The sequence below is a fragment of the Podarcis liolepis genome, assembly GCF_965112155.1.
Source record: "Podarcis liolepis genome assembly, chromosome: 4".
NCBI classification, from domain to species: Eukaryota; Metazoa; Chordata; class Lepidosauria; order Squamata; family Lacertidae; genus Podarcis; species Podarcis liolepis.
The window spans coordinates 32,992,094-33,018,438 of NC_139558.1; the positions used below are offsets into that span (position 1 = coordinate 32,992,094).

The 26,345-nt window shown below is 42.9% G+C and overlaps 1 protein-coding gene across 6 annotated transcripts in view; it reads left to right on the plus strand.

Annotated features, from left to right (window-relative positions):
• The window catches only part of CRACDL (CRACD like), a 60,888-nt gene that overhangs the window by 9,981 nt on the left and 24,562 nt on the right, over window positions 1-26,345 (plus strand). For 4 of the 6 annotated variants that reach the window (XR_014525772.1, XM_083501685.1, XM_083501684.1 and 1 more), the window contains exons 2-6: window positions 16,049-16,125; window positions 17,090-17,258; window positions 21,968-22,103; window positions 22,838-22,999; window positions 23,682-23,750. Coding sequence is in view for 5 of the 6 variants with exons in the window: in XM_083501685.1 (XP_083357811.1) it covers window positions 16,077-16,125; window positions 17,090-17,258; window positions 21,968-22,103; window positions 22,838-22,999; window positions 23,682-23,750 (585 nt within the window). In the remaining variant the exon portion in view is untranslated. Of the gene's footprint in view, window positions 1-2,662; window positions 2,890-16,048; window positions 16,126-17,089; window positions 17,259-18,776; window positions 18,884-21,967; window positions 22,104-22,837; window positions 23,000-23,681; window positions 23,751-26,345 lie in introns of those variants that run through there. The other 2 variants (XM_083501683.1, XM_083501686.1) reach the window with 2 other exon arrangements.

Genomic DNA, 26,345 nt, shown 5'->3' on the forward strand with positions numbered 1-26,345 from the left:
GCAAGAATCTAGTCTAATTGAGCCCTATATCTGAACAGAGATTTTGGGTGCAGATATATGAGACCTGAAGAAATCTATCATGTAAAAAAACAGCCACACGGATGAGAATTAGACCAGGGCTCGTTTGTTTTTATCTTTTTGTCTCAGTGCAAATGCATTACAGTATTATGTAATTTTGTTTATGAACTATTGGTATGGAATTCAGAGGATAGTTTAGACATTTTTCAGGGCCATGTCATAGAAGAGTGGGTGTAGTAGTGGAAAAACATTGGAAAAATAATTTGTCGCTGCAGATTTATTTGCATCATGAGATTGATTTGAACTCTATACTAGGATTTCTTCCAATACCATATTATTTTTGAACTCTGCTTTCATTATGGCTTTTTGTGTATGATTATTTTATATTGTGTCTTTTTTTAATTCTTGTGTCACTTTTGTTCCTTTTAGATTAAAAGCCTGGGATATAAATCATAACAAACTGTCCCAGGTGCGGCTTCTAAATTTATGTTTTTGTGGAAAGTATGTGAGAAAGGATGGGTATAATTATTTTCTCCATAACACTTAGTAATTGAGTTATCAAGAAACCCTATTTCTGTCTCACTATCTCCATGAATAATTCAATACGTTGCACTATTTGCATTGGATAAATTACAGTTACTCTGTCTGTAAAAAACACACACATGATTATCTGCTTTTATGAGGAACCCTTTTCTCATTTTAGTGAGAAGAAGTATATTCTATTAAATTTCAGTTTCAGATCTTCCCTATTATAGCACTAGAATGATGGAATCTTTTAATCAGGCAGCTTGTCTTTGGCAGCTTTTCAGTGCTATTCTTGTGGCAATTGAGAGGCTATTCTTTTTTTCCAAGTCTGAATAACAATGGGCTAGAGCGAAAATGGCGGTGTTGCTTGGTTACATTTCATCGCTTGGGAATCAATGCTCCACATGGCTGGATCCAAACTCCAAGGAGATTTCTCAATAATTTATTAGTGATATGTGAGTGAGTAATGTCATATCTTAATTACTGTAGAAGTATCTTTCCAATTCACTGTGCCAATAAAAGGGTAGCGGAGTCTGTAACCTGAAGCGTATGTAACCCGAGGTACCACTGTATCATGTTGTGTCAAGACATTATTCTCATGTGCAAGCAGAAACATCAGAATTGATGAAAAAAAGAAGTCGTTTTAGCAGTGTGTGTGTGTGTGTGTGTGTGTGTGTGTGTGTGAAGCACTGTAAAGATGGACTGTATAGTCTCTATATCATTTCAAGGAATTTCTTGTGTTTTTTCTTCACTTGAATTCCACAGATTCCAGGAGATATACTTCTGTTTCTAAGCAAGTGAGTTTGACGGTCTAGTCGCAATGCTCTTATTTTTAAATCTGTTCAATTAAAAGTTAATTGAGCAAGTTCAAAGTTAATAAGTGCACTCTGATACTACAGGGATAGTGGTTTGTTTTGCTCCAAACACACCAAAATGATAACCTAAGGTTCTTGACTTTCTGATCATGATTTATTTCCCTTAAAGTAGGTGGCTGGTGTGATTGGCAAATTTCAGACATTACAGTAAACTGTAGTTAATGGTTTGCTATACATGAGCCAATGTGTTTAGGATGGGGGTCAGCAGGTACAAATCCCTGTGTCAAATCTGCCCCCTGCCCTTGCCAATACAGAAGCAAGAGAAGGGCAGAGAGGGAGAGACATTTCTGAAATTATTTGGGTACGAAGAGGGGTGAAGGAAGGCGTTGTGACACCTGCGGCGGGCATCATGACGTAGGGTGCATGTGCGGTGCATGCGGCGTACGTAGCGACGTTGCACATGTGCTGTATAGCGGTTTGCCGCCAGTGCCGTATGGATGGTGCCGGGATCCCTCCGGCGCCACTACAGCTGCAAACTGAGGATCCTTAATTCATGGCTGCAGCCATGAGCAGAGGATCCTGGTGCCGGCAGCAAACTGCTATACAGTGCATGGGTGGCGGCGCTACATACAGCGCATGCGTGCGACGCCACACATGTGCTGTACTTAGCGGTTTGCCGCCAGCGCCAGGATCCTCTGCTCGCGGCTATAGCCACTAACAGAGGATCTTCCAGAGGTGGCTGCGGCAGCTCGATGGCTGCTCGCGCCACCATGAGACCCTGCGGGGTGACTTCTTGTCACCCCCGCAGGCATGGAACCCGGGGCGTACCGCCCCCCCATGCTCCCTGTTGCGATGCCATTCGGTACTAACAAGTAACTTTGGGTAGTGGGAGTTGTGGCCTTTTTCACAGATTCGCCTTCCATCAAAAGCAGTTGCTGATGACAGATTTAGGGAAAAGGCACACAAAAACAATAAAACTGTTAAAAAAATAAGTGCAAACATTTAATCCTAGTGGAATTTCCCCCTAATTTAGTTCTTTTTCAAATTGACAGGACAAATCCCTGCGTGATACCTGTTGTTTTTCTTTGCACAAAGCCTGTTATTAAGTCTGTAATTTCGTTTTGAGGCTCCTATGTTATTTTTCAGGATATGTGCAAGGGTTTATATATCCTTTATTTCCAAGGAACTGGGAAGACTGTATAAGCTTCCTGGGCAACATCCTCTACTCTAAGAATTCAGGTCAGGAACTCCCTCCCTGTTTCCTAGCAACTCATAGTGGTGCTTTCTCCTTTGACTGTGAAATCATTCAGAGGCAGAAACCGGGATCATTTGCAGGGCCCAAGGCAATATTGTGCATACACTTGAGACAGCACAGTAGCATAGCATGACGTCTGACTTTCTGAAAAGGCTGTGCCTCTTAGCTGTGCCTCTTAACTTGAATGGACTCAACATTACAGTACTTTGGAACCCTTTCCTGTGAACTTGAAAGTACTAGCCTTTTGCTTTTATTCCTCCTCAGTTGATTGGCAAGGTGAGGGATTTGTCTCTAAATGCTTGTAGCCCTTCATGTTTTACTGAATCTGACAAAACAAAATACTTATGCAGGTAAGCAGTTGGAGAGAAAGTGTTGCTATTGATTTAACTGTAGGATAACTTTGTAATGTGTTAATGGATTTCCTGTTTACGCAGGCAAATAACATTGAGCGGTGCAAACATTGTTCTGTTGTATTTAGTTTCATCAGGTGGTCCGTCACTTTTGTTTGTTGCGCCCATATTGCAGAAAACAACCTTCATTCTGGTTATAGGATATGTTTAGTGAAAAATAGCTAGCGTTCAGTGCTAAGCAGTTTTCATTCCCTCCACAGGAAGTGTTACATTGGGGGTTACAACAGTGTACAGTGGTGCCCCGCAAGAAGAATGCCTCGCAAGACAAAAAACTCGCTAGACAAAAGGTTTTTCCGTTCGCGATTTGCCTCGCAAGACGAATTTCCCCTATGGGCTTGCTTCGCAAGACGAAAACGTCTCGCGACTTTTTTCTTTGACTAAAAACAAAGACATGTTTTGTTTATAAAGTTAATTTATTTTCCCTTAAATTTTTGAACTGCTCTTTACAGTATGTGTGACTTTAAAGAGCAGTTAATAAACTGTTGTTGTACCAAATTTGGCTTTGTTTGGACTTTTTTTGACCATAGGAACGCATTAATTGATTTTCAATGCATTCCTATGGGATTTCGTGCTTCGCAAGACGAAAAATTCGCTAGACAACAAAAATTGCGGAACGAATTAATTTCGTCTTGCGGGGCACCACTGTATTTGCTGTTTCGCAATTCTGTAATTATTTGCTCCAGTGATCGACATGAATTTCTGTTCTTTTAAGAATACTTTGAATTAACTGCTTTTCAGCTTCATCTAGCTTATTTACTTTATGATTAATGGAATACAGACTGTTCTTATGTTTGCTCTTTTTTTTTAGTTTACAAGTATTTAATAATTGCCAAAAATGTATTAAATACAGCCTTAAAACTTTTGTTGTTGATATCCAAAATGAATGCTCATCTAGATGATTAGTCCTGTAACACCCTCAAACTACTTTAGCCTTTGCAGGGTGGTTTCATAAGGGAAAGTAGTGTGGTAGATAGCCCACTGGTAGTAGAATGACATTTCTGCAAGGCTTTAGCTTTGCCAAGTGAGGAGAAGAGCGTTCCTCACTACGGGGGAAATTGCAAGCTTGTGCACTTATCTGCTAGAGAGAATGAGTATGTTGTGAGCACAGAATATGAGAAAGAAAATAGAAAAGTTTTCTTTAAACTGCTTTCTTTAAATACGTATACTTTTTGGTGCTAAGTTGGAAAGGGGTCAACCTCTGAAAGGGTACACACCCACCTACGCCAGAGTGGATTAGGTTGGCTTTTGTACTGCATGTCAAGGTCAAGCCTGTTTGTTTAACTCCTCATTAATATGTCTTGACCTAGTCCTTTCATCTATGCATATTTTTATTGTTAAATTGTTTAAAGAAATTTCATAAGAAGCGAGTCATAGTGAGAATGAAATAAATTAAATGATTTTAACTCTGCTCTTCAGCCAAAAAGACTTGCAGAACACTTATGTGTGGGGGGGGTGCTCAAGTCCGTGGGCCGAATTCGGCTTGCTAAGCCATTTTGGACAAACCATGGCCACTTTCCCTCATATGCTGTGAATAAAAGGGAGATTAACAGCGAGCACTTGCTGCACAGCAATGGGAAAAGGTGCAGCATTTTAAAAGCACAATCTTTTGATGCAAATAATAATCGGGAGCACAGATTCTTTCTTTGAGTTACCAGTTTGAATTCAAGCTGGAGATGCAAAAGATCTCACTCTGCAGGGGCTTGCTTGCTAGCACTGCTCGGTGGTTTTAGCAAGCCCTGCTGAGATACCTTGCACCATGGAGTTCCTTAGTGCAAGTGATCCTTGCTCAAACCAAAGCAAGACTTCTGCAAGCCAAGTGATTGATGGGCAGTATCATGCTGCTGCTGCTGCTGCTGCTGCTGCTGCTGCTGTAGTAGTAGTTCTCTTTGGAAGAGGACCTGGAGTCCAGGCTCTCTGACAGTGGGGATCCCCTGCCCTCTCCTCAGCAAGACCAGAACTGTGAGGCAGAGATGAGAGTATCTAAAGAGCGCCAGCTCATGAAGTTGTATGACGGGGCAATGACTAAACACAGCAGTAAGGGATGAGATGGTGCTGTGGTCTAAACCAGTGTTTCCCAAACGTTTTTGGGCAACGGCACACCTGTTTACCGGAAAAAAATCTCGCGGCACACCACCATTAAAGCCCCGCCCCCGTGACGTCATTCGGGGAGCCGGCGGCCCGGGCCTGAGCTGGAAGGAGAGGCGGTGCTTTTCGGCACAAGGCAATCGGCCTGGAATTGTTTCCCGCGCGCTGCGAAAGGGAACAGCTGCGGTCGCGCGAACCCTCCGGCGCTGGGAGGGGAAAGGGCGGAGTCGCAGAGCACCAGCTGGCCGAGCGGTTGCGCGCAGCGTTGCGCTTTTGGAGAGCGTGCGGCTGCTGCTAGGGGATCCGGGGACGTGAGCAGGCCTGGCCCGACCCGGGTTGAAGGAGGACAAGCCGGCAGCGCGCCAAGTGAGTTCGGTTGCGCGCGACGGCCCCTGCTCCCCCCACCCCCGCCGGATCCTCGCCGCCGCCGCCTCTCGCCCGCCTCCCTCCCACGGCACACCAGCCGATGTCTCACGGCACAGTAGTGTGCCGCGGAACACCGGTTGGGAAACACTGGTCTAAACCACTGAGCCTCTTGGGCTTGCCAATCACAAGGTCAGCAGTTCGAATCTGCATGACGGGGTGAGCTCCCGTTGCTTTGTCCCAGCTCCTGCCAACCTAGCAGTTCGAAAGCATATCAGTGTGAGTATATAAATAGATACTGCTGTGGCAGGAAGGTAAATGGCGTTTCTGTGTGCTCTGGCTTCCGTCATGGTGTCCCATTGCTCCAGCAGCGGTTTAGTTATGCTGGCCACATGACCCAGAAAGCTGTCTGTAGACAAACGCCAGCTCCCTCAGCCTGAAAGCGAGATGAGTGCCACAATCCCATAGTCGCCTTTGACTGGACTTAACCATCCAGGGGTCCTTTACCGTTTTACCTTTAAATACCACAATGCCTGTCTGAGAGCCAGGCTCTCCTCAGTAGCTTGTGAGGCGGGCTGCTTTTCATGAGTAGACCTGTGCCTTGTTAGCCCAGATGACTGGCAGCTGTGCAGATGGTGGGGCTCAGAAGATCTTGTATAAAAGTTACCAGTCTCTGCTGAAGAGTTGCTGGATCAATACCTATTCATCAGCTTTGGCACCCACCTTGATCTTCATACTGAATTTCCCTGACCCTGAATTGTGTCTTGACCTGACTTACCTCTTACTGCTCTGGGTCCTGACCTTGGACCCGGAGTATCACTTTCTGCTTTGAACCTTGGCTGTGGATTGTGACCTAACCTTTTGCACCTAGATACACCCTGTGGAAAACACCCACAACCTGGTGCCATTGGGGGTTCTGGAAAGAGGGCAGGTGGGGTGGCCCTGCCCGCTTGTTGAAGTGGTGCACAGGGACTGGGGAATTGCAAAAGCCACCCTGGTAAGCAGATCCTGTTCCCACCCCTGATTTACAGCAATCAGTGAGGTAGTCCCTGTCGTCAAGATTAGCATTTTTGCCATCAGGGTTACAGCGTAACAGAAATGGCACAAAAGGAAAAAAGGATTAGGAGGGAGGATGAAAGAAAGAAAAAGCAAACTCAGGGATTTCTTCTTAATTAAACCGTTCTTATAAGTGTTCTTTTTAGAAGGGAGTGGCAAAGCAAGCTCCCTGCAGCTTCTCCTCCTTTGGCTGATAGATGGGCCAGGTTGCTCTCTCCCTTGCCATAATGTTCTTTCTCAGAGTTAAAATAAAAAAATTCCTTCCAGTAGCACCTTAAAGACCAACTAAGTTAGTTCTTGGTATGAGCTTTCGTGTGCATGCACACTTCTTCAGATACACTGAGAAACAACTTTCTCAGAGTTGTTATTTTATGTTCAGAAACTTTTGCTCAGGTATGTTGAGGAGAAGGAATGACTGGTCAACTAGCTTAAGACCATTATATAGCTATGCACCCTGTCTTCTGTGCAATCTCAGGATTTAGATTCCCCCCCCCCCCATTTATTATTGTTTGTTGTGGACTTCCCCAAGTGTGCTGTTAACGTTATCCTGTTACGTCAAAGGCTCCTGTGATTCCAAATTACCGCCACAGGATGAAATTGTGTTGCATCTCTGTATGATCTTCAGATCTGGCACTGCATCATTCCAATCGGCCTCTATGTCAAGTGCCACTGGTTTGATCAATCACTTTGAGGAGAGATGCAGCAGGATAGCCTCTGTTCAGCGGAGACCACGTCCAGGGTTTCTGCATGAGCCACTGTTGTGGGTTTGCTGCTTTCCAAGAATCTAAGAAGCTGTATTATACCATTGGTTGATCTAGCTCAGTTTATTTGCATTGACAGGCAGTAAGTCTCTAGGGTTTCAGATTGGTTTCTTTCTCAGCCCTATCTTGGAGGTACCTGGAACCTTCTGTATGCAAGCAGGCATCCCATCACTGAGCTTTACAGCTTTCTCCCACGAATCAGCATGTACCCCCTGATCAGTGACTCATCTGGAAACTGCAGATTGGTTTCACTCAAGGTGGGTAATTCTGACTTCTACACCCTCTGAAATTACCCAGCTGTGTAAGAATGAAGCATACTTCCAATTTTTAATTCGGGAAAAAATCATATATGCTGTCAAACATTTGTACAGTACTTCAGTAAAACAGGGAACATTGTGTTTAAATAGTGTGTGAGAGTCTCTGGCAATGTGATCCGTTTTAGGTCTGATGCTCTGCTTATGCCTCTGGCAGTCTGCTACACACATAAGATGACTATTGTGTCAACTCCTGCTATATCCAGTGATATATGCTCACCATAAACACCTCCCTTGTTCTCTTTTAACGGCAATGGTGTCCACCTGAGAGATGTCAGAACTGAGCTCCTGCTGAAAAAAACACCCCTGGCTATATATGTGTATATTCTTCAGAAGTGGAAATGGCGACATAATGTTCAAAGAAGTTTAAAAACGCATAATGATGGACCATCGAAGAAGTTAAAAGTGGGTAGTAATGCATGCCAATAACAAAAAAGAGTTTTAAAAAATACTGTGTAGGACCATGCAGTACTGCCATTTTTTAAACTGCCTTTAGATTTGGCTTGACTGCTAACGACTGATGCTAATTCATCGGCAGGGAAGACCAGTTCAGAATTCAGGTCACACCTACCTGCCAGGGTGGAGGCTGAGACCTGTATTCTATCTGAGAGATTGAGAGCATCTTGTGTGTCAAGAGAAAGAAAAAAAAACCCTGGTAGTTTTGAATTTCGGAAGAGGAGAAAGGAGCCTTTGAACTTGCTGGAAAAGGTTGTTGAGACTTTCTGGCTGCCCCCATTTTGCTTATAGGAGGATAACTGTGATTCTAGACTGATCTTGCATGAATAGCAACAGCAGTTTTTCCACTCAGCACACCTGTCTCACAATGGTACAACCTGTACTCTTGGAAATAAAAAAAGGTTTGTTACAAAGAGCACCATAAACGCACCTAACTCTTTTCACAAGAGGACTGAACTTTAAAATGCATCCTTTGTTGTTACCTGCCATTCTGCTACCTGCTGATCTCTCCTTCGGCTGCCTGTATATTTAGAATTTCACTGTTGGATTGTTTATTTTCCCCCTTGCTGCTTGTTTTCCTACACTTATGGTTAGCTAACTTTCATGAATATGAGAAAATGCTATTGGGTGTAGTCCTGTAAATCTTACGAGGTATGCCTAAATCCCATTTATATCCATATGTGTTTAAGTCCCGGTGGTTTCAATGGGACTCAGGTGTGTCTTAAGTTTTCTATGAATTGCACCACTCTTTGTTCTCTTTAAATATAGGGTGAATAGGGAAAGGAAATGGCTTCAAACATAATATACAGGTGCAATGAAGGAAATACTGCACTTCCACGAAAAATGGGGTATGGTGCCCTTTTAAAAAGCGTTCATAAAAGGTACACCTGTTAGTTTTTAGGATAATTACATAGAACTCCTTCTAAACTGAAATATTTATACCAACAATAATTGAGTTAGATTTAAAAATATCAGAGAGCTTTTTGTCTCTAAAATACATTCTTTTTTCATGTTCAATTCCTGAGTTTAAAAAATATGTATACAGTAAGCCTGCAACTTACATGGGGGTTACATTCCAGGGATTGTGCCTAAAGCCAAAGTCACATATAGTCAAAATACATTGGGTTCAGTGGTGGGTGGGATTGCCAAAATCTTTTTTCCTGGATGCCCATCCTCTTTCTGCCCCCCCTTTTTTGTTTTCAATTATTTTGCCAAGCACATACATTTGAATGTACACAAGTTAAATGTGCATAAGTTGCAGACTTACTGTATTTTTCATCCCATAGGACGCTCCGTCCCATAGGACGCACCTGGTTTCCCCCCCCCCCCCCAAAAAAAGCAGGTCGGGGAAACAGAACCAGGTCGAGGAACAGCGGGATGGCGGCACTGCGCCTCCCTGCTGTCCCCCGAGCTTGTGGGGCTGGCCAATGTCTGCCTGGCGCGAGGGGCGCTCTGCATCAGGGCGCCGGCCCACCGGGAAGCAGGCTGCTATCCACAGCGTGGGGAGCCCTGCGGGGAACTCCTGCAAGGCTCCCCATGCTGCGGATGTCTGCCCGGCGCAAGGGGCGCTCTGCTTCAGGGCGCCCCTTGTGCTGGGCGGGAGGCTGCTATCCGCAGCGTGGGGAGCCCTGCGGGGAACTCCTGCAGGGCTCCAACACGCTGCAGATGTCTGCCTGGCGCGGGGGGGGCGCTCTGCTTCAGGGCGCCCCTCGCACTGGGCGGCAGGCTGCTATCCGCAGCCTAGACATCCCTGCGGGACCTCCCGCAGGGCTGCCTAGGCTGCGGATGTCTTCCTGAAGCCTGGAGAGCGAGAGGGGTCGGTGCGCACTGACCCCTCTCACTTTCCAAGCTTCAGCAAAAGCCTGCATTTGCCCCATAGGACGCACCCAGATTTCCCCTTCATTTTTGGAGGGGAAAAAGTGCGTCCTATAGGGCAAAAAATACGGTACTGTATAGACTGAATTAGAGTGAATATGTTAGTTTAAAACAGTCACTGATAATGTTATTATCACCTTCTCTGTACTTTCTGCATTTCATTTTTCTCTGGCCTTATTTCATAACACTTCATGCATCTGATGAAGTGGACTCTAGTCTGTAGAGGCATATGCAGAAATAAATTTGTTGGTCTTTAAGGTGCCACAAGGCTAGTTTAATTTTCAAACTTGCTATCACTTGTTTACCTTGAATATAAGTGGTTTTGGTTTCTGTTGAAGGATGGGGAAAGGTTTAGGGTTTTTGTGTGTGTGTGTCCTAGAATATGGTCCACAAGCTGTATTCAGGGGCTAAAGCAGTCAAGAGTTGTTTCTGAGAGGGAATGAAGCAGGTGGAAGAAGTGATGCAACACAAAAACGTTTGATGCATCTTTTCGCAGAGAGTTACAGGTTAATAAGCTCTGGGTTGTTCTGCTTTGCATTAGATCCTCGGGGAGTTGGTGAGATGAGGGAATGTGTTTACCACATAGTGGTTATTGTTAAAGTTAGTGGACTGTGCTGCCTGGGGAGATTTCAGTGGGCTCGGATCTTACTACCTGTGTTTCCACTTCCTAGATCGTGAGTGTCTGTGTGTCTATAGTATTGGGGCACAGACGCTTGTTAGGCTTTAGGGGAAAACCCACACACGCTGGGGACAGTGTGCTCTCTCTCTAAGTTCCATTTCAGACTGTTGCTCTGTGCTGTTGCACACTTGATTTCTTACTCCTTTCATGTTGCAACCTAGGAATGACTAAGGAGGAGGTTCAGTACTAGAGCTGCATACATTTCTTCCTTCTGCCAGAGCATTCCATGTGACTGTGGGGTCAAACTTTCTGCAGAGGGGGCAAGCAAAGTTGTGGCAATCAAGATGCTGAGGTGAGGTGAAAAATGGATTCATGGCAGAATATTGATGAACTGCAACGCTTCAGATATTCTGATATTCCATGCTACGCTAACGCATGTCTTTACACCAAGCCCCAAATACCCTGCAAGTAGAACATAGTAATTTGCTACTTTTCCTGTAAAATTGTGGAAGTAGTTGTTCGGTGTTTGTGAGGCAGAAATCTCAGAGTAATAGTGTATTCTCTGCTCTTTCTTCCTTGATTTTCTTATTTTAAGATCTAATTAACCTAACCTTTAAAATCTCTTTAAAAATGAAAAAATGTTCAAGGTCATGATATGTAATACCTACCTTGCCATGCAAGGGAGACTTCAGTGCCTTCTGGTGTAGAGTTATCCCAAGCCTGTAACTTTGTAGTGTACGGAAACATGGGAAAAGAAAATAATTTGAAATATTGACGTAAGTGCTCTCTAAATACAATGACTTAGATCCAGACCAGCTGTTATGCAAACAGAAAGGTTCGTTCCTTTCTCGGAAGCAATTTGGATGTAGTGAAGACTCCTGCAATTGGCAGTAGGCGGTGGGGAGGATAATTTACACTGATTTTCCCTTCCTTCTACAGCCTTCACTGGTGCCAATTCCGGGGGGCTGTGGTTGCTTCGGCTCCCACAATAATATATTTGTGGGGGGCCACTGCCCCAAGTCAATGGACAAAAGGGAATCTATTCCCCACTGTCCCCATTTCTTCATGTGAGGGAGGAGGAGCCGCCATATCTACCTCTGCCGGCTCCTCCTCTTCCTCCTCCTCCTGGTCCTTACATTGTAGGCACCCACAATCATTGGCATGAGATGGCATCTATGACAGCCTCCGTTGCCACCTCCTGCAGTTTTCCAGAGTTCTTTGCTATCTCTGGAGTCAATTTCTAAGGTCTGCAAGGGAAGAATAGGTGAAAACACAAGTGTCCAGTTTGTGGTGTTCTGCTACACGCAACTCTGTGTCCAACCCATTCTTTGTGGGAAATCCCTACCGAGGGGAGGTTTTGTAGAAGGTAGGGGACTTATTTTAGAGTAAACATTGTGTAGGGTTGCATTATGAAAGTGTGGGGTAGAGGGGACCAAGAGATGGTTGGAGGAAACCAGATACCATAGCATTGTTGCGGCCAAACGGGATGGAATTTGTCAGCAATCTGAGCTTTAAAGAACAACTTGGGTAAGTGAGCTGAGAAGGTCCTGGTTGGATCTTACCTCTATTCCTCCCCTGCTCCTTAGTAAAACCTGCCCTGCCTGTGTAAATTAAATCAATTTAGTCACTGTCAAGATGTTGAGCTAGGTGGAACATTTTTCTGACTCTCATTGCAATTATTCGTTCTAAGAGATGTTTACCAAATCATAAGACATCCATTCTGTATCTTTGGTTCTCCTTTGTTTCCGTTATTTATAACAGTGTCCTTTATAAGCCCCTGTGGAGCTGCTAGTAAGACAGACATAGATTTCTGATATGCAGGAACTGCTGAGTCAGGCTTGACTGTGCCCCTCTAGGAAGCAAAGCTCTCTTGCAGAGCCAGACTGACTTAAGATGTGCACATGTAGCCTTTGAAATGCACAGGGCTCGTTTCTTCACAGTGCACTTCTGTATATATCCAATAGCAGCTGTACACACCTTCACGCAATGACATCATCTAAAGCAGCAGCTGCTATCTGTGTTGTCTGTGTGGGAATGTTGAGCCAGAAGAATGGGAGATGGCAAAAGAGGACCAAAGAGGAAGATGGCTGCATAGCTAGCCCTTTTATAGGGTCTGCTAGGGTCACACCCATCTACCTGCTCACACATGGGGAGGAGGCTCCAGAGCAGATACGATAGGAAGTCCCCCCTGTCTGGAGCAACATTCCCCTGTGTGTCCACTCTAGGCAACAGGAAATGTTGTATTTGACTGCTTCAGTGATTATACATCCCACAGTCTGCACACACAGGTGAGCATGCTTTCGAACTAGTACGCAGCTGTGCTCTTTATTCGCCTCCCCTCAATTGGTGTTTCCACAGTCTTTCAAAAGAGTGTGGTTGTAAACTTGTATGTCGACATACTGTAAACAGAGGACCTATATTTCGGTATACAGAAGCAGCTAAGTTACCGCACCGCTTCCTCTTTTGCCTATTTCATTCATAGGCAAGTTAAGCCTGGTTAGGGGGAGTGGAACACACCTACAACATGAGTTGGTCTGCCCCAATAGGTGGCAGTGACCTGACAGTGTGTTGTTATCTGTGTACACATGTGCTTGAGAAGCACATTCTTGGCATACAACAGATTAGAACCGTTCCAGCAGAATGCCCTTTCGACTGACAAATAGCGTGTGATAGCGATGGGAGTGGCATTGTGTGCACAGCAACCCGAAAATGTGCCTGCATCCCGCACTTGAATGCACATGATCATGCAGTGTGTACACACCCATAGATTGTAAGCCTGTGGGCAGGGACTGTTTAAAAAAAACCAACTTCGTAAGCTGCTCTGGGAGCCTTTTTTGACTATGGAAACAGAAACAAAGGTGGAAGACTAATTGGTGCTCTCCCCTTGACCCTCAGAAAACTTTTCTAAGTTGGTGGGATCTTTCCAGATATGTTTAGGAGATACTTCTGATATGGTAATGCGCATCTTCTTGAGCATTTGTAAGAATTAATTTTGAGGACCAACCCAATGGTTAATGCTAACTAGGGTTTCCATCTTAACCCATCTTTCAAATAAGAATTTGAACTGGGTTTGCAAACCAAGGCTATGAGGAAACCTAACTACCAATTGCCTTGGTTAATAGTGATAGAGATGTAAACCTTCATTGGAATTTAGGGCTATGGATGAAGGGAGGAGTGGCAATTAATGCACAAGGGGGAAGGGGCTGGGGGAAGGTGAACTTGAAGATCCAGAGCCCACTCTTGATAAACTTAACCCTGGTTAAGAGAATGAGGAGTTAGTATTAACTCTGCACTGTTCTTTGTTGCAGGCCTTGAAAGCCAGGTCAATTGCACAATTGCTGTTACTCACCTTGAGTCTTTTATAACAGAGAATAAATCTAAGCAAACAATTCATTTCTGCAGAAGTAATACAGAAGGGAGTATTCTGTTTGTGATCTTTACTCATCAAGGAGGGGTGGACATACCTAAATGCATAGGATCTAATTTGTTTTCATAACTTAGCAAGTGCTGACCTTTCACTGTATTTATTTATATCAAGCCTGTTTGTGCTCTAGCCTGGGGAACATATTGACCATTTGCTGAATCAGAAAGCTAAATATGAAATGTACTTTTTTTAAAATGGGTTCAAGCAGAACCAAAATAAGTATTCTTCCAAAGTCTTGTTTTAAACATACCCTTTTAAGATTATCAAATACATAATCCATTAAAACTTGAAGGGGGAATAGTATGAGAACCTCATGCTTCCTAAAAGTTACCCTAAATGAGCAGGTCTTGCAGTGTTTCAGGGTGACTTAAGTGGGGCAAATTGCAGTAGTTTAACCTCATGGTGAAGAAATATAGAAAATACCGTCATCTCATATGTAAAGAGAGGAAGCCTTTTCACCAGGTGGAGCTCATGGAAAGTGTCACTGACCATTGCATCTCAGCTTCCTGCTTCTACACCAGTTTGCATTATTAGGTTGCATGAACATCGCTGCAGACTCGCAATCAAGGAGAAGAAACCATAGAAACAGCAGTAGAGTTATCTGCAGGCAGAAGGTCCCAGATTTAACCCCTTACCTGAAATAGACACATCCAGGTAAGGCTGGGAATGTACCCTGTCTAAAATTCTGAAGAGCCACTGTGAGTTGGAGTGGAAAATACTGAATTAGATGAGCTCATGGTCTGAAAGGAGCTTTCAAAAGTGATACTGCTTACTTGTAGAGCAGCAGGAAGCTGAACCCTGTTTCTGATTAAAGTTGTAGTCTTGGAAGGCGTTTATTTTAATCTTGTTAAAGTTCATCTCCGCTTGCTTGCTTGCTTCTAACATTTTACCATCAAATATACACAGGGATTGCAAGACCTTGTTTGTTCTAAAATCCTGTTGGGTAGGAAGGCAAACAGGATGGACTGTGAGGTGAAGCCAACTTGAAGGTCCCAGGAAGGTGATGAGCTGTCATGCTCCAGGTGGTGTCCTCAGGGACCAGGGTCTCAGTCCTAGAAGATAAAAAGCATTCTGGCAAAACATTTACCCAAGAGAACAGGGTTTAAGATGCTGTATAGTCTCAACAAGCCAAGGTCAAACACATGGAATCTGTCTCTGTCCAAAACATGACCCAGAGGTTAAGTCAGGTGATGGTCCAAATTCAGTAGCACAGGCAAAGTACAACACAGCAAGGAGGAGGAGCAGAGACCTGTGTTGCCCCTGGCAACTGAAAGGCTGGCTCAAGTGGAGCCTCCTAGACAACACCCAAATTCCACCTGCAGGTAGCAGAGGAATTCCAGGGAGTGCTTACTCATGAGTGGACACCTTACTCACAAGCTGCAAAATGTAGATGCATGCTATGTTATTGTTCTTCAGCCTGGACCCACGCCTTTTGACACCTATGTTCTCAAGGACTGAAGGGTGGCTGCACTACATCATCTGATGGCTTGAAGGGGTCTTCAGGAGGGCTCCCACCAAGGTGATCCTAAGCCTTGGTTCCATGAGAACCTGCTTAGTCCTCAAGGTCATTGATCAACAGAGCATCTGGTTCATACACCAAGGACTCAGCATCTGACACCTGGTTAGAGCTAGGCATGGCACAAACAGATGTCCGACATTACCCAGTGTGGTCTGCTTGTCAGGGACAAGCAGAACCATTCAAGCATGGTTCTGCAAACTACTACAAGATCTTGTGCTCAATCACCATTGATTTCATGGTCAACAATATCAAAGGATTAATAATTAAATCTTGAAAAGGGCCTTGCATCAATCAGGTGAAGCTGCCTATGTGGGTCTATCTTCTAGGTTAAAATCTTCAAGGTGTGACGCTGTCAGTGCCACCCAAACTAACTATCATCTTCACAGTATGATCGTTTGTAATTGTTTCCCTGACCGTCAGGATAGGAATGATGGAATCTTCAACTCAACAACAACTGGAGGACCAAAACTTTCGCACCCCACCTTAGATCCAATATCAAACAAGTCTAGATAATATTCTGATGATAATATATATATTTCCCTTTTTCATTTAGTGACTGCTTTACCAGTTCCACAAGGGTCATGGATATCAAATTCCCAGAGGCTGAAGGATCTGGCGAGGAAGGTTCAGGTAAAAGGCCTATTTTCATGTTACGTTTGAGAGAACCTTTTTTATTACAGAAAAAAATTAAGTTTTTCTCTTTGGCTTTTGTTCTCTAGAGCTGTCATCTAGTTTAATCAGCGAATATTTGTTGAAAGTTTGTATGATTAATCAATTCATTGGTCAAATCAATTTATTGGTCAAATAAAACAAATATTTTAAATCAGCAGTGAGGAACCTCTGGCCTGCATGTGAAATTAGGTCTGGCAGGGATCCAAAATGGAAATAGTAAAATAGCCCTCTTTGGGAGCTCCTGCAAAAGCTTTTAGAATTTGCTTCATATGGTGAAAGACCCATTTGTATCCGAAGGTGGATGGCCTGAAAACATTTTCTTGATTAAGCTTCCTTTCTGCGGCATTTAGCTTAGCATTACACTTCAGTATTATTGCTTGATGCTTGTTTTAACATGGAAAGTGCCACTTGGTAACATAATTACCATTCAGAATATCAGCATGCGGGTTTTCCACCTCAGCAAGCTATTTCTGTGTTTTTAAATTACTCACGTCATTTGGTAACAAGGCCGCCCTGCTCTTCAGTGATTAGTGAAGAGAGACATTGAGTTTCCGGACTGTAATTTAATTCTGTTCCCTGCATCTACCATTTAACACTGAGTTTATACTTCACAGTCTTATTACATTAAATGTTAATAGAATATTGGCAGCGACTAGAGAGTAGTCTTTCTTGCAAGTCTTCCCCCCCTTTAATCTACCTTATATCCTCACAATTCGTTTACACCAGTACAGTAATAGTATTACGTTGGGATCAGTGTGGATACAAATATCTGTACATTCAATTGGCGGAAAAAGACAACTGAAGCTGAGGTGGTGGGGGGGGCGGGAGGAGATTGCCTTCTTGATGACATGTGTGGATGAATAAATAATAACAGCACTGCCTAAAAATAATTACGACTCCCTTAATATTTATTCCCTCCCAGGAAAGAAGAAGTCTAAGTTTAAATCTATCAAAAAGTTCTTCGGGAAAAGAAAACGGAAAGAGACGTTATCACCTACAGGAAGTGGTAGTCTGAAACAATACCAGTCTGCAAGTGACGTCACAGCTTCACAGTCTATGCATATAGATTACGATTCTGAAGATGAGCTTGAGTAAGTCTCTATAAACTTATCTTTAGCTTGTTCACAAAACAACGAATTTCCTTTTAGAAAACCCAGGTAACATTTCATAGATTAACCCCTGCAAGAGACCCTTTGTTGCATACTTCCTTTGAGAATACTGGGGATGCTGCAAATAAATTTCAGAAGGGGGGGAAGGCTGTAATTGCATGTCACAGGAAGTATTTTCTGCTTATTGCATGCTTAGCTCCTCCCTGCTTCAGGTAAACCAGGATGCTAAGCCAATGTTTGCTTTTGGCTTATGAATAATATTTTATTTCTAACCCCATCTTCCAGGTGAGTAGGGGAGAGCGAAGTGGGTATAATTGGCTCATACTTGATGATTTATGGCTTACTGTAAAATAAGGTGTATCTGAAGAAGTGTGCATGCACACGAAAGCTCATACCAAGAACTAACTTAGTTGGTCTTTAAGGTGCTACTGGAAGGAATTTTTTTATGTAAAATAAGAGTGTCACAGTGACATAGCTGAACTGGAGAGCTCTCTTAATGGCTATGGACAAATTACTATATCTCTGTCTAACATATCTTATGGTGCCATTGGAAAGAAAAAGTGATGTATATTTTTGATGCCATTACTTAGAGATTGTATGAAAATCTTTACGAATAGCTATATTATTTAAATAAGTCTCTCCCCCCCCCCCCGCCAAAGAAAGCTTTCGTTTTCTACCTGTAAAAATGTTAGGCTGGAACTTTTCTCCTTGGCATTTAGATTGCTCTGTGAAAGGAGTTTTTATTATGCATTCAGTCACATGGTCCTCTATGTGAGATGCCAAGTAGAGCCACCCAGACACAGGTTTTATCTCCTCTGTAAGATCTAAACCTCAGAGTTCCAGTGTACAAGAGGAAGGAAGAGGGAGCTATCAGGAGAAGGTTATAAACTACTCTCTGACTAACCAGGAAAGGAATCTTGGGACTGTGCTATCTAGCAGTCTTAAAATGTGTTTAATGGTTCTTAAAACATATTGAAAACATTATTTTTAACTATTGTATTGCGTTACCACTTTGGTGTTTGGTGCCCTGGGCTGCTTTGATAGGAAGGGCAGGATTGAAAATCAGTCAAATAAATTGATAAAATTTCAGTGAAGAGAGTGACTCAGTATTTGGCAGCTATGAAAAAAAAGTCAAATTTCTTGTTGGGGATCTTGTTATTATCATAATTCCCTGATATATAGCTGTAATGTGGTTGCACCCAGAATACCGTGTACAATTCTGGTCACTGCATCTTAAAAAGGATATTGTGAAGCTGGGAAAGTTGCAGAAAGTGGTGACCAAAAGATTGAAGCGGCTAGAGCGTCTATCCTATGAGAAAAGGTTATAGTGTCTGAGGGCAGGGCTTAGCTTAGAAAAGGGTGGGCTAAAGTTGGGGACGTGATATGAGGTATGTAAGATTATGCATTATTTGGAGAAAGTGCGTAGGGATAACCTCTTTAATAATAATACTAGGAGGTTGGGACGTAGGTTCAGGTGACAGATTCAGGACAGACAAAAAGACGTTATCACCTACAGGAAGTGGTAGTCTGAAACAATGCCAGTCTGCAAGTGACGTCACAGCTTCACAGTCTATGCATATAGATTACGATTCTGAAGATGAGCTTGAGTAAGTCTCTATAAACTTATCTTTAGCTTGTTCACAAAACAACGAATTTCCTTTTAGAAAACCCAGGTAGCATTTCATAGATTAACCCCTGTAAGAGACCCTTTGTTGCATACTTCCTTTGAGAATACTGGGGATGCTATGCGCTGCTATGCGCTGGCCATAGCTGAACTTCCACATGATGTAGCAATGGCCACCAACCTGGGTGGTTTTAAAAGAGGAATTGATTATTGTTGGCTTCTAGTCACGATGATTGAATTATGTTTGCATCAAAGGTTGAATGCCTCCAAATACTAGTTGCTGGGGAATTATGAACAGGAAGAGTGCTTTTAATGACTGTATGCTGCTTGTGAGTTCCCTATAGGCGTCTGGTTGGGCAGTTTGGGAACAGAAGGCCGGGCTAGATAGGTATTGGTCTTGATCCAGCAGGGCTTTCCTTATTTGCCTATGGGAGGGCTACAGAAATGTCTGTTTTCAAGTAAGATCGAAGGCCCAAATCATATGACCTAATAATAATAAAGAGAACAGGAGTGCAGATGAGCGGAATCTTTTGCCTGCTCCACTGAGCTGCCAGAGCACTTGCATATGAAAGTATTATCATAGTATATCATAGTATTAAGGTTGGAGGGTATGATTCCCATGCATGTTGAGCCCCTAGCACTGCTGTTTAGGAATTGTGCACTGTGAATAAATACCTGCAGTGCTTTCCGGTGCTAGTGAAGATTGCGTTACACAAGTCTCCCACTAGGGGTTGCCAAACCACAACCTCAAAAAGCCCTTGGTACTCTGAATGAATGGCTTTGTTTACTGTTGGCTTGTAGGAAACCTGTGATATCCCAAAGCAGCAGCATTGAAAATGCTTTCTTGTTAAATGTATAGAAAAGGCCATAATTGTAATCATTCACAAAAATCAGTACTGCATCTCCAGTTTTTAAAACCTCCGAGCACTACAAAGAAGCTGTACTTAGAGTTATTAAAGTTAATTTGAAGTTCTGCCCTTGGGTAGAGGAATTTTCAGGGAAGCTGAGACTAGCAAAACGTCTTAGAGAGCCCCATCATTCCTAGGACATTGCTGCATTTTGTGAAAAGTGAAATTCAAAGCCAGCGTGGAAGTTTCATCTCAGGTGAGGCCAAAGGAGTTTTGCCAAGCCAAGAAAAACATTCCAGGGTGGTTCTGCATGTCCTGGAGAATTTTCTGTGCAAATTCTTTGCATTTCGGAGAAGGCATTCTTTTTTTGATTAAGCTGCTCTCCAATGATCTCAAATACACTGAACTTGCACAGGATTTTTTTTCTTCCTTATATAGCAGATCTTCCTTTCCTACCTATTGTTTCACTGAACATATTTTTAGCCATCATTGAGAGAAAAGTGACTGTTCCCATGCCCATTTATATTTTGTGTCCATCCATTTCAATAGCATCTTCATTTAATGTAGGAGCATTTAATCTAGTTCTTAATTTTGAGGAACCTTAACACAAACTAGTTTATGTCCTCAGCAAAAGCATAGAGATAAGTGCTTAGTTGTCTTGGGCGTTATCCTGGGCAGCATTGCATAGCCAAATTGCTGCCCAGTTCTTTTATCTTCTACCTGTGTGGAACATAAAAAAGGTAAAGGGACCCCTGACCATTAGGTCCAGTCGTGGCCGACTCTGGGGTTGTGGCACTCATCTCGCTTTCTTGGCCGAGGGAGCCGGCGTACAGCTTCTGGGTCATGTGGTCAGCATGACTAAGCCGCTTCTGGCGAACCAGAGCAGTGCACGGAAATGCCGTTTACCTTCCCGCTGGAGCGGTACCTATTTATCTACTTACACTTTGATGTGCTTTCGAACTGCTAGGTTGGCAGGAACAGGGACTGAGCAACGGGAGCTCACTCCGTTGCGGGGATTCGAACCACCGACCTTCTGATCGGCAAGTATGTATTTTCTGATTGGAAAATACATACTTATTAAAGAGCAAGACCTTGCTTCTGGTGTTCTAAGTGTCCTTGCATAAGACTTCTAAGGAAAGTTACATTTGTGCTATGCTTTTCTGATTGTTCCATCCGTACAAGCATTTCAGCTTGCTGGAGGGACTGATCCTCACTCTCCTCCCCTGACATGCTGTTCTCCTAACCCCCACAAACCTATTCCAGGAACATGCGGGGGGAGGGGGGAAACCTCAATGTACAAGTGGAAGTCCTTGTGTAGGGCTTCCACAGATAGGAGTCATTAGCTAAATCCCACCCCCAATTTCCCTGCAACAGAAGTGATTGCTAAGTGGGAAGACATTTATGTCATGTAAAAAATGATCACTTGCAAAGCAGAGGCTATGAGGAATGAAAATCAGCAGCATAATCTCAGATGCTACAAAACTTCTGAATGGGCTTGGCTGTAGGAAGGAAGTGATGGTGGAGAAGGGCCATAGCTCATTGCTAGAGAGCACCTGCTTTGAGTGCAAAAGGTCCCAGGTGGTGCTGGGAGAGACATCTTCCTGGAATGCTATAGAGAGCTGCTGCCGGTCAGTGTTGACTATACTGAACTAGATGGACCAATGGCCTGACTTGGTATAAGGTGGTTTCCTGTGTACCTAACTACTAAGGAAGGATGGCAATGTGTGTCTTGTGTCTCAAGCACAAGAAGGCTTGACAATATGGTACCTATACAATGAACTCTAGTAGGGACATTGCTTTCTGAAACAGCTGCAAGCCATAATTGGAGATTTGCACCCAGAATCCCTTTCAGTGCTGCAAGATAGACTGGATTTCAAGTCTGGGTTCTCCTGTTGTTTTACAGGCATTCGCAGTGAATGAATGCAGAGTTATTCTCCAGTACTTTTGCTCCTCAAGGTCCTAGGTCACACCTCTTGGGTTTGTCCCACTGCATTTGCATCCCTTTCCAGCTGGTTTTCAAAAGGAATTGGCTGTCCCTATATGATTGTGGGATATACTTGCAGCTGGGCAGTTTTTCTTTGGCTGCTCCTCTTAGGCTGTTTGTTAACACTGCTACTCAATTTAACATATGGAATATGCTTCATTTTTTTAAAAGCTGTTTTATGAAGGCCAAACATTGACACACATGCATTTTTCGTTTGTGTTCTGTATTCTCCTAGGATGCACGAAGGTATTATGGGAAGCAGAGCCTTGTCGCATGAGAGCATTTTCATTCCTGAGACTGCACAAGAACCAACTAGACCAATCCGAGTATTTTCTCAGGAAAATGTTTCCGATCGGATTAGGGCTTTGCAGGTAATGTGAAATGTATACAATAATGTTGACTCTCTTCTCTTTCTCTCTCTCTCCCTCCCCCCCCCGCCTCCCACCATTAGTTGTAACTGTAACTCTGGATTTGCTTCCATATGATAGTAACATACTGTACATTTAAATTAAATATTCTCAATATAAATCAAGGATGGGAAACCTTTTCCCCCTCAAGGACAACATTCCTTTGGGAGTGGTTGGGGGCATCCTCTTTTCTCTCTCCCCTGCCCCATATTTCCCCGTAATAATATCCTGCACAGAGTTCACATCATAAAATGGGAGTAGAACAACTTAACCTACATTCAAAAATCTGCATTACTGTAATACCATTATCAGACAAACCTAATTATTTGGTTGACTTAGTAAAGGTATTTCCCTACTGTAGATTTTTGAATATTTCTTATTCACAACTACCTTTTGCTGCTTCTTGCTTTTTATTCAAACAAACAAAATAAAACATCAAGCTAAAAGTAATAATAAAAAAACAGTCACAAGAGTTTATGACCTTTTGCTCTTTTAAAAAAAATAAAAAATCCTCCTATGTTAGTGATTTGCTATGTCTAGGGGAAAGAAGGGCGCTGTGATTATGAGAATTTCTGGCGGGCTCATTTCTTCCATGCAAGCAGATGCCTGTTCATGTGGACAAAAATAAGTATTGCATGTTCCAGCCATTCAATAATGGAGAAAATACATTGAAACATGCTTGAAATTTGTCCTTGTAGTTGAAACTCCAACAGAATTGGAAATTAAGGGCCTCGTCGCCATTTGGAACGTCTTCAAAAAGAGTGGATGATACTGGGATGAGTTCAGAAGATGATGGATTACCTAGAAGTCCACCAGAAACGTCTTTACTACAGGAAATGTTAAATTCCAGTACAGCAAAGGTAGGATAAGTCAAGCATGCCATTTTCAGAATATTATTTTGAATGCGGTTATTTGTTTCATTTTGCCTTTCTGGTTGAAATTACCTTGCAATAACCTGCACACTGCCATCATCCTGATAGAAGAAGCATTTGTAACAAAGATAGATAACCAAGATAACAAAGATAGATAACCAAATGTTTGGAAACCTTACACAGCACCTGGTATTGTCAAGGGCAAGTTATTTTGAAGAGGGGGGGAAAGTGCATGCGTAGACTTGAATGGAAGGACCAAAAGGTTTAAATAACATAATGAGTATTTTGGGGATATCTTTATTTATTGCAACATATTCTTCTAGAAACGTTTTGGTCTTCTTTTTTTTTTTACTGCAACAGTGGCAGAGGAATTGCAAAAATTATCAAGAAAGAAAGATTTTGACTGATCTCAGCCTTTGTCTCTTCCCCACCCTCGTAGAAACATACTAATGCCATCACCTTTCCCTAAAAATGAAAACACAAAACACCTCCCACCATCTTTATATTTTTCAGGATTCCTACTAATTCTTAGCATAGATTCTCTTCTTGCAACTTATATTTTCTCTAGTCCGTTTTGTGGTTTGTAAAGCATGTAACCTGTGTGTGTGTCTCAGTGTCTCATCTCCTTTTGTCATCTGTCACTGAATCTTTTCCTCATTCCACCCCACAGTTCTCTGACTCGCACAAGCATCTTAGCTCTTTGAGTTTAGCTGGAACAGGCAGTGAAGAAGAAGAACAGGTAACAATAATGATTGGCGTTTAATTGTGCATGTGTGTTTTTGTGTATCCAAAGCAACTGTTGGGTCCCTGAATCTCTGTAGCAAGGTTGCTATCCTTTAAGGGCTAATGGGCACACTGAAATGTTCAGAAAGTGCCCAGGGCGCCTGCCACAAAATGGCTGCCTTGGTGGTGTGGCATAATACAAAATGGCTACCACACCTATACGAACAGAAAAACAGGAGATTCTGCAGAATGATGTGAACATACTCCCCCATCAGTGAGTGGAAAATGTACATATACCAGCCACTTCTGGACTCACTCACTGTTAAAAGTTATTTGCTTGTCTCCTCAGTTCAGAATGGAAAGGAGGGTGGTTGTCAAATCCTGGCATCTGGTGAAATGAGAGCATGTTTAAGGAGTTGTGTTCAGTCACACATTGTGGATTCTTTAGATACCTTTTGTGGGTGCCATTGAAAATACCGGCAGGCACATGAAGTAGGGGGTTGAATCATTCTTCTCTAAAAGGTATTAATGAAGGATATTCATTTACCTTATGCATAGCAGTTTCAGCAACTGCATTATAGATACTGGAAAGTTAATTTACGTTTCATTGATTTTCATGCTTTTGGTTTTCAAGCACCATTGAATTCAGCCTCCAGGAAGAGATGGAATTGGGCAGGAAGTTGATCAGATACTACTTTTCGGTACAAAAGCAAGTCAATGCAGGGGAGTCTTAGGCTCTCAGACACCCTCCTGCTGACTTGTCTTCAAATTTTACATTTGAACAGATCTAAACAGCAGTTAAGCAGCGTGCACAAGGTCATGTGTTTGGTTGTGCAGAACAAGAGTCCCCTTATTCCTTTCTTAACTGTTCAGGTGCTGTTCTTAGATCACATCCACGCATTTCAAGCACATTTAACACACAACTAAACACATGGCTTCTTCCCCCAAATAATCCTGGGAACTGTACTTTGTCAAGGGTGCTGGGAATGGTAGTTCTGTGAGGGGTGAACTACAGTTCCTATAATTCTTTGGGAAAAGCCATGTGTTCTAAATGTATGGTGTGGTTGTAACCCTAGTTAGGGATAATAATAATAATAATAATAATAATAATAATAATAATAATAATAATAATAATATATTATTTATACCCCGCCCATCTGGCTGAGTCTCCCCAGCCACTCTGGGCGGCTCCCAATCAAGTATTAAAAACAATACAGCGTTAAATATTAAAAACTTCCCTGAAGAGGGCTGCCTTCAGATGTCTTTTAAAGATAGGATAGCTACTTATTTCCTTCACATCTGAAGGGAGGGTGTTCCACAGGGTGGGTGCCACTACTGATCCAAACTGATCCATTGCTGATTATGACTGTTGGTTTTTGTGCCTGGGAGACTTGAATTTTCATCAGTCCCTCATCCAGCCCAACATGAGCAGGGATAATTGGAGCCAATGTTCCCTCCCACAAACCTGCGATTTTTGAGTAGGAGTTGATAGGTGCCCTTCAATCAGCAACACACATAGGCAGCAGATTGAAGAGCATTTTAGCAGTCCCTTGAAGAGTTCCATTTACTCACTGAGCTGAGGAAGAGCCAGAGACATCAAGGCACATGAGAGCTGGAGGGGAGAGTGCAAAGTAGTGAGAGGTGTGTTTTTTCCCTGGAGACGAGGAAAAAAGGAAATTAAAACACATCAAGAAAAGGTCGTTTAGAAATTAAGTTATTTTAAAGTGGCTTCCGAGGATAACACTTAGTAGCATTCTCCCTCGCTGCTCCATATTCATCCTGAAGAGCATTGGTCCAGGGTGCTACGTTTGCGAATCTGAACTTCAAACCTGCTTTGACCGTAGGGCAGTAAACAAGCCATTTGTGCTAGTTTCCAAATAGGGGCATTGCAAAAGAGAATGAGCTTCACAGAGACATAACTATGGATATTTTCACCCATGCAAGTGAAGTGCATATCGAACGTACATCACTCTGCAGACCAAGTTTCTGTAACACCTCCAATGTAGCTATTTTCAGTAGGGGTTGTTTACCCAATAATCAGTGAGAATTTGCCATGATATGAAATACTGAGTGTTGCGTATGCTTATATGAGTCAACCCACCGGCAGAAGATAAGACTAGAGCAGTTGAAATGATAAGTAGGTGCTGATTGGAAAGTGGCCCAGAAATGCATTAGTTCCTCCTGCTTTTGAGGCCTGATGGCTTGTCTTGACTGCTTCCTTCTCCCTAATTTTCACAGTACCTCAGTGCTTTAGAATCTCTTGCAGAGCATATTGTATGTGTATGAAATGTGTTTATATTTAATAGAACATGCATCTCTCTTCGTCTGGGCATGATTATGCACAATAAGACAACCTTGAGATGTTTCTAAAGGTTCCAAAGGGAATACAAAACATAAAAGACGGAAATGTTTGACAGCTTATAGGTGCTGAGTTGTAAGCTGAAAATGTGCTCTAACGATTCCAGTTCTAGACTCTTCTGTACTGCTGGAAGAGACCTGAAAGTCCTGAGTGGAAAAAAGAATAAAACTGACACGCAGCCGACATTGTATCCCTCTGTTATGCTGCAAGGAGAAAGGAGAGAATAACGTTTACCAAGCCAGAGATGCGCAT